Source organism: Dromiciops gliroides, chromosome 4 (assembly GCF_019393635.1).
Source record: "Dromiciops gliroides isolate mDroGli1 chromosome 4, mDroGli1.pri, whole genome shotgun sequence".
NCBI lineage: Eukaryota > Metazoa > Chordata > Mammalia > Microbiotheria > Microbiotheriidae > Dromiciops > Dromiciops gliroides.
The window spans coordinates 350,826,997-350,836,029 of record NC_057864.1 but is presented as its reverse complement, the minus strand read 5'-3'; the positions used below and the strand labels follow the sequence as shown (position 1 = coordinate 350,836,029).

At 37.8% G+C, this 9,033-nt stretch overlaps 1 protein-coding gene across 1 annotated transcript in view; it reads right to left on the bottom strand.

Annotated features, from left to right (window-relative positions):
- Positions 1 to 241: 241 nt before the first annotated feature.
- The window catches only part of SLC35F1 (solute carrier family 35 member F1), a 584,647-nt gene continuing 575,855 nt past the window's right edge, over positions 242 to 9,033 (bottom strand). Inside the window, exon 8 of the mRNA XM_043963476.1 lies at positions 242 to 3,774. Coding sequence (XP_043819411.1) covers positions 3,550 to 3,774 — 225 coding nt within the window. The 3' untranslated portion in view covers positions 242 to 3,549. The remainder of the gene's footprint in view (positions 3,775 to 9,033) is intronic.

Here is a 9,033-nt window from a genome sequence, read left to right as displayed (position 1 = left end):
GACAAAGCTCCTTAAATAACTGGATAAATAATTAATTCAGCAGATTCAAAACACTATCAATTCTGCCTTTGAAGGCAGTGCTCTGGGGGCCCACTGCATTCCTACCTAATTTGGAAATGCTTTCTCCTGGGTTGTTATTTTGAGGTGCACTCTGCTTACTATCTGCTTATCTTGCTATTTTCAGCATCCCGAGAGAGCCTCTGTTGACATCATAGCAGCAAAAAACAGGCAAGGAAACCAATAACCTTTTGCTTTCATAAAGCATTTATTTTTATTTGAAAACATTATACAGGCATTACATTGCCACAGCCAGTCCATATAGGAGCATGCAAATATCAAAAAATGGAGAAAGTGTTGATTCAGCGTATTGGTGCAGATTCTTTTTTTTCTTCTTTTCTTTTTGGTTTAGATTCCCATTTGAAATGGTCAGGGTTAGTGTGCTTATTATGGGGTTTACCAGTAGAATCCTACCCATGGGGTAAAGTTTTTCCTTTTAGCTAGCTTGGGACTATGAAATGGCTTTAATGAAAACAAAATGAAACAAAAAACATACTACACACTTGTCAGAAGGTTAATAGCACAAGTTAGCAATATCTAAACTAAACACTGAAACGTTTCCATTATGACACAGTGATGCAATTTTTTTTTCAATTGCTTGGTCTACCAGGTTGTGTGTTTCCAAGTTTGCTGCTGTGGAAAGCTGGAGCCAAGATATCTCTGTCTCCTAACATTCTGGGAGGTCTATGCCCTCCCTCAGGTGGGGAGGGGTTAGGTAGGTTTCCATTCAGTAGCTAAAAATTACCCCCTATCTTACTAAGGGCTGCCCAGTTCCCAAAGGATGGTGGTGTTGACAAAAACTCTGGTTTATTTATATTATCACTGCCCCACACTGCTAAAGTTTTATTCAACCAGTAGAGAGTTGTGAACTGAAAAGTTGAATTGCTGCTGGTGTCTACAGAGGTTCTGAAATTGTAGGAAAGAGATCACCTGGAATAACATTATCCTTCCTACCTTCCCCCTTCCCATCCTTCCTTACTAGACTAATTAATATTTGTGTATATCAGGAAGGCTTGTATGCCACTGTTTTCTCTTGGAGATCCATTGAACCTTTCTGATCTGGAGGTCAGTTCAACACATTATACACCTTTTTACCTGGGGAAGAGAGAAAGCAACACTGTAAGTGACTCCAGTGATGGGAAGGTCTCTGTGGGGAGAGCTTGCTGAGTGATGATGAAGGAAGGGTATACAGTGCATTTCTAAACATTCACACTTGGTTTCCATACAATGGAGTCAATTAAAATATTCTATAAAAATGTTTCAAATGGCAGATTTAAGCCATCTGTTGATTGCAAACCTTTTTTTAAATTTAAATTTTTAAAAACTCCCAAGCCAGTGAACTGACCTGGAAATGCCTTCAATCCAGTTGTTCCTAATAAGACTACTAAACATCTACAAATTAGTGTCATAAAAATGAATAAAAAAAGAAGACTACAAACATTTGGCTTAAAAAATAAATACTAAAAACAGGGTAAAACAAGAAAAGTATGCAAAATGAAGGAATGTAAACACAAAAATAAAACCAGTCTTGCAAGGTCTTTAGACCTAAATAGACAAAATGCTCAGAGAAAGGTATTTAATTGGTTGAAAAGGTAGCAGAGAGTACAGGAGATAGCAGGATTCCTCAGGATAGGGAGAATTTTTGCACAGTGATTTTTGCAGAAAATAAACACAATCTTTTAAGGGGTTATCTGAGAAGACAATGGATTTTGAACAGAAGTAGTTTTCTTGCCTGTCCCAAGGGATCTTTCTCCTGGAGTGAGGGCATGGCCAGACTATTCCCTCCATGGTTGAAAAATATGAGACCAATCCACACACTTTCAGATTGATACTAAGGCATAGCTTTCCATCATAGTACAAGTACTGGCCTGGTTCAACCTCTTTAGAACCGTCTCACTATTTTAGCGTGTCAAAAATAGTACAAATGCTCCTTTCTACTTTGCAGAAACCCTATGGTCCAGTTGGTGTGCTTAATATTTGCACAGATATTTATATGACTTCTTCGAATTCTCAAAAAACATTTACCTTTTCTTTCTATACCCTTTACCTTTATCAATGCCTTCTCTGCATCAACCAAACATAGAAGATACTTCATATACTCACAGGTTACAGCTAGCACTGGGAAATTAGGTGGGCCCTTTTTTTGATTCTTGATTTCTAGTCCTTAAAAAAGGGTCATTTTTGGGAGAAATGAAAAAAATGTATATAAAAGACCCATCAGACTCCTATTACCCAAAGAGAGAAAAGAAGACAGATTAAAAATGTAATACTTAAAAGATTACTTCTACTTTCCAGATGATACCAAACATTCTTCAAATGCATAATTGTAAAATGATGGTATCTCTATCATTGTGATCGTGTCAGGTCAACTGAATTGCTCTTGGTGCCTATACTACCTTTGTCCCTAAACTCTTTAGGCGGGTGGTACAATCAATTAAACTTACAAATATGAACACAGTTTCTTTATCAATACACTTAGGAAAAAAAAGGAAGCCTCACAAGTAGTAGATAGCACTGGCTCCTTCAAGTGCCTTGATTCTGTTCCATATTATCTCACCAAAAAAAAAAAAAAAGATCTAGAAGGAGGAGAAAATAAAACAATGGGAATTTGGGGGGATAAGGAGGAAAGAAGAAGCATAAGGGAGCACAGATTTGGGTGAAAACAAATATCTTGGGAAAATGACTTGGTTTCTGGAGTTTCCCCGTAACCCATAGCAATGATACATTCCTAACCCTATTATCATAGGGACATGTTTGGCAGAAACCTCATGGCACAACAGAAGGCAATGGCCTGGAGGAGTATGTAGTGATTGCAAATATAAAAAGGCTAAAATGCTCATTTTAGATCTATTCCTAGAATAGAGAATTATATGGTCAGTTGCCCCTCCCCACAAGGGTCACAGCACAGATGACATATTGAGCCAACAATCCAACAGGTGGTGGATTAACCCTTAACCACCAAATTCCAAGGCCAACTAAACTTTTTTGGGGTGGAGCTCCTGCAGCATGCATCACTCACAAAGTTTATGCAAAAAAAATTAAATATGATTCTTAAAAAGTGACTTGCCATAGAAAAGTGGGATTTATGTGACTGCTTGCAGAACTGGTGGTAATTTAATTTGCATTTGGGTAGGGGTGGGGGTGGTGTGCAAAATCCCCTCTTGAATATTGGTTCAATAATAATAACAGTAATAATAATAAAAAACAACAATAATACTAGCTTTTGATTCAAAACTTTTCACAGTAATTGATGCAGAGGGAATTGCGGTCAGTATACACCCTAGGCAGACACCTCTCCAAGTAGGATGTTTTGGAGTGTGGGTCTCCAGGGACAATGAGCTTGTTATTTGTAAGAGGCTTTCAGACTTTGCTACCTTGCAGTCCACATGAGTAAACTGCACCTGGTAAATACCTTTCTCTATGTACAATACAGAGATGATGGGCATACACGTGGCCACTGAGTCATCCTCAGTGGATTAGGAGGGCCTAATCCTAGGCAACTCGCACATGGGGCTCTTCTTCCATTTCTTGACCTAGGCTGGTATAGGTGACTGAAGGTTCCACCTGTCCAGAGGCTGGTAAGTCTACAACGGTTCCTGATGGGTTTCGAAACTGCTTGTATACCCGAGGGTCCTGGGCTATGTATGTGGAGGTGGAAGAGTAGAGCACCAGCCCGATGAGGATAGTGAAGAAGGACAGGAGATAAAGTCCTGAAAACTAAAGCAGACATAATACCAAAGTCATTAATGTAGTAAGACCACAGGTTCATTCAGTTTTTCATGCAACAGACATTTAGTAGGTGTCTATTCCATACAAATCACTGTACTAAGGGAGGCATTCAAGGAGGAATAAATAAATGGTAAATAATAATAACATTTATATAGCACTTTCAACTTTGCAAATCTCTTTACATATATTATCCCATTGGAATCTCATGATAACACTGTAAGGCAGGGGCTATTGTTATCCCCATTTTACAGATGAGAAAACTGGAAATAAATAAAAATTCCAAGTGAAATACACTCCTAATTCTCCCCTTGGAAAAAAACAATCTAGAAAGGATGAACAGAAATAGTTTTCTTGCCTGTCCCAAGGGATCTTTCTCCTGGAGTGAGGGCATGGCCAGACTATTCCCTCCATGGTTGAAAAATATGAGACCAATCCACACACTTTCAGATTGATACTAAGGCAGTAAATATGTAAGATCTCAAGTTCTATTCTGATTCTTAGTCATGTGGAGAAGAGCACAGCTTCTGGGAGGTCTTAAAATGCTGGAGAGGTTTTAAGGATGGACCTAGGATCAATGTTGTCATTCACAGTCTTTCATCAAACAATATTGCTGTCTCTGTGCACAACATTCTCTTGGCTCTGCTCACTTCACTATACATCAGTTAACAGAAGTCTTTCCAGGTCTTTCTAAAATCATCCTGCTTGTCATTCCTTATAACACAATAATATTCCATCACCATCATATACCACAGACAATCCCAAAGGACTAATGATGAAGCATACTCTCCACCTCCTAAGAAAGAACTGATATTGCTTGAACACAGACTGAAGCATGCTATTTTTCACTTTCATTTTTTCTTTTATTCCAGTTCTTTTGTACAAAATGACTAATGTGGTAATGTTTTACATAATGGTACATATATAACCTATATATGATTGCTTACCACAGGGAGGGAGGGAAGAAGGGATAATATTTGAAACTCAAAACCATAAATAAAAATGTTTATTTTTTTAAAAAAAGAATGGACCTAGTGACATTGTGTCTTTGTCATCCAGAACTAGAATGAGGGTGGGGTGAGCAGAGTTTTGTTCCAAGGTGCTGAATGTAGAGGATGCTAACCTGAGAGGGCATTGATAGCATTTGCAATCCATCATTAGCTTAGAAACAACAGAGTTGTTGCCTAATTAGCAAGACCAATTAGTTAAAATGATACTCTACCACGTAGTAGGCTAGGTGAGCTCTTTCCTCTCTTTTCCCTAAGTTCCTGAGCCCTCAACCATGCGGCAGCCTCCCCAGAAATGGCTTCATGCTAGCATTCCACCATGGTCTCTGTTGTCCTTCCCTTCCATGGAGCCATGACACACTGCCTCTTCTCAACCCCATAACAATTCCCTGGGAATTTTTTGTGGTAAGGTAAATATTTCTTATTATAACTCTCAGAGGATTTCCTTCATTAAGTCATAAAGTCTCATCAGCAGGTTAGATGAAAGGTGATAGACAATTCTCCATAACTACCTTCCACAGCTAGAGGATTCTGCATTGATACAGGAAGGACTCACACTGACAGAATGGCAAATCCTAGAAATATTGACGTGTATAAGACACATAAAATAAAAATAAAAGGTTCAACCTTTGTAAAGAGATTCTAGTAGGGAAAGAGAATTTGTAGTTATGAGAATCAAGAAAGGCTTCCTAGAAGGGCTGACAACATGAACCAGACTGGAATGGATGGGTGAAGTTGGGAGGAAGGGCCATTTAGGTTTGGCGAACATTGTAGCAAAGATACAGTGGCTCACTGTGCTGTTCTGGCTTTCATGCCCGCCTCCTCCCACAGGATGTTTGAACTCTTCCCCCTGGAAGGTGGGTATTCACTTTTTCTAGGCTGGAGCCTCCACTTCATTTCCTCGTCAAAAGCTATAAACCATGCCATGAAAACCACTCTCTCTCTCTCTCTCTCTCTCCAACTCCCTTTTATGTGGTATCTTTCCCCATTAGATTATGAGTTTCTTGAAGGCAGGGATTTTTTCTTGCTTGTGTTTGTATAACCAGTGTTTGCTTAACACAGTGTTTGACATATACTAACAGCTTAATAAATATGGGAGGTGGGGAGGTGGGAAGGGAGAAAAAATTGAAATTGGAAATCTTATAAAAACAAATGTTGAAAACTATCTCTACATGTAACTGGAAAATAATAAAATACTTTTATTTTTAAAAAAAGAAATGATGAGTAGGAGGAGTTCAGAGAAACCTGGAAGGACTTACATGAACTGTTGCTAACTGAGAGGAGCAGAACCAGGAGAGCATTGTACATAGTAACAGCAACATTGTATGATGATCAACTATTATAAACTTGGCTCTTATCAGCAGTGCAATGATCCAAAACAATTTCAAAGAACTCATGATAGAAAATGTTCTCAACATCCAGAAAAAAGAACTATGGATTATAAATGAAGATTGAACCATACTGTTTCTATTTTTGGACTGTTTTCCCCCCTCTTTTTTGAGGTTTTCCCCCTGTGCTCTGATTCTTCTTTCACAATATAGCTAATACAGAAATATGTTTAATGTGATTGTACATATATAACATATCAAATTGCTTTCCATCTTGGGGAGGAGGGAGGGAAGGGAGGGTAGGAGAAAAATTTGGAACTAAAAATCCTATGAAAACAAGTGTTGAAAACTATCCTTACATGTAACTGGAAAATAATAAAATACTATTATTAAAAAAAGGAAAACGTCGACATATTTGGGCCTCTCACTTCCATGAAGTGGGGGGGGGGGCGTTAGGGATGTCATGTCATCTCTTCATTTAAGTAAATCTTTATACTTTTGTTACATTATTCACTTCTGAATTTTTGTGTGTGGTTGTTCTTTCATTTACATTGATGTAGTCACTATGTATATTACTTTCTTAACTCTGCTTACTTCACTCTGTAGTTTGTGTAGATCTTTCTACTCTCCTCTGTATTGATCACATAGATTATTTTCTTACCGCATAATAATATTCCATGTATCACATTCATGTACCATAATTTGTTTAGCCATTCTCTAATCAAGGGTCATCTACATTGTTTTCAGTTATTTGCTATCACAGAAAGTACTGCTAGAAAAATTTTGGTTTATAGAGGGCCTTTTTCTAATCAATAGCTTCCTTGGTGTATTAGTCCAGCAATGGAGACACTAGTTCAAAAGGTATGGACATTTTGTTACTTTATTTGCATTATTCCAAACTGCTTTCCATAATGGTTGTATCATTTCATGGTGCCAACAGCAATGATGCCTATTATCCTATAACCCCTCCAACATTGATTATTGTCATTTTTTGGTTGTCTTTGCCAATTTGTAGGGAGTAAGATGAAACAGGGTAATTTTGAAGTTCATTTTTCTTATTAGTAATTTTGGAGCATTTCTTCATGTGGTTATGTATACTTTGCAATTCTTTTAAGAATCACTTTTTCAGGGGCAGCTAGGTGGCACAGTGGATAAAGCACCAGCCCTGGATTCAAGAGTACCTGAGTTTAAATCCGGCCTGAGACACTTGACGCTTACTAACTGTGTGACCTCGGACAAGTCACTTAACCCCTATAGCCCCACAAAAAAAAAGAATTACTTTTTCATATCCTTTAACTACTTATGGGGAATGGCATACACACACACACACACACACACACACACACACACACGTGTGTGTGTGTGTGTGTGCCTATAAATGTATATATCTTGGATACACATATATTTTTTTTGTTTTGTTTTGTTTTTGGTTTTGTTTTGTTTTTTTGTGGGGCAATGGGGGTTAAGTGACTTGCCCAGGGTCACACAGCTAGTAAGTGTCAAGTGTCTGAGGCCGGATTTGAACTCAGGTACTCCTGAATCCAGGGCCGGGTGCTTTATCCACTATGCCACCTAGCCACCCTACACATATATTTTTAATTATATATGTATATGTGTGTTTGTGTCCATGAATTATTTATATAACTTGGATACCAACCCCTTAGAGATATTTGGTACAAAATTTTTTCCCATTCGACCACTTCTGTTTTATCATGACTGTATCAATTTTGTCGGTGCAGAAGATTTTAGTTTCATGTAGTCAGAGGTATCTATTTTATATTTTGTAATTGCCTCTATCTTTTGTTTGGTTAAAAAGACATCAACTCCTCATAGCTGTGAGAGGTATATGATCTGTTTCTCTTCTAATTTTTTAATAGTATGATCTTTAATATTAAGGTTGTATAACTATTTAGGGCATATTAGAATTATAGTGTAAAGCATTAGTCTAAGAAAAATTTGTCTGACTGCTTTCTAGTTTTCCTAACAGTTTTTTTAATCAAATAAGGAGTTTTTCCCTAGATAATTTGTTTTCCACTCTGTCAAACACTGAGTTACTAAATTCCATTGTTTTTGATTCTTCAGTCTAGCCTATTCTCTGTCTCTCTCTCTGTTTCCTCTCTCTCTCATTCTCTCCCTCCCTCCCTTTCTCTCTCTGTCCCCCACATCTTCCCTCCCTTCATCCTTCTCTCCCTCTCCCTCTCCTAATACCTGATGGTTTTCATGACTGTTGCTTTATAACATAGTATGAAGTCTGGAAATGCTAGTCCCCTTTTGTTCCTACCTCTTTTCATAATTTTCCTTGATGTTCTAGATCTTTTGTTTTTCAAATGAATTTTATTAAGTTCTATAAAGTATCCTCTTGGTAATTTCATTGGTATAGTGGTATTGTCATTTTAGTATCAGGAATCACACAGGTAGTAAGCATCAGAGGCAAAATTTGAGCTGAGGTCTTCTGACTCCAAATCTAGGACTGGTCCTTTCAGAAGCAACAGATTTGCCTCTAGAATGCCCCAGAGCCTGGGTTTGGGTGACAGCTAGAACAGAACACAGGAATGAATTTGGGGAAACTCCAGAAAGTGTGTCCAAAGATGTCAGGAAAGACTCAGAGTATAGGGAATTCATTTTACCTTTTATCCATTGGGATAGAAAGCTATCCAGCATAAGGGGAGGGGAAAATTTAAGACATTAACTTTATTAACACTACTAAACCCCTTGTATAGATTTATTTCTCAGATAACTGGCACCAGGCTAGGAGTCTGGAGATTGAATTCTAGTGTCAGTTTTGCTACTAAATAGTTATGTGACTTTGGAAAACTCACTTTTTTCTCTCTAAATCATGTAATAGAGGTTTACAGCTTATGTATAATTATTTCTTTCTGCCCTGCATTATACATGCAAATGCTCATTTTATTTGG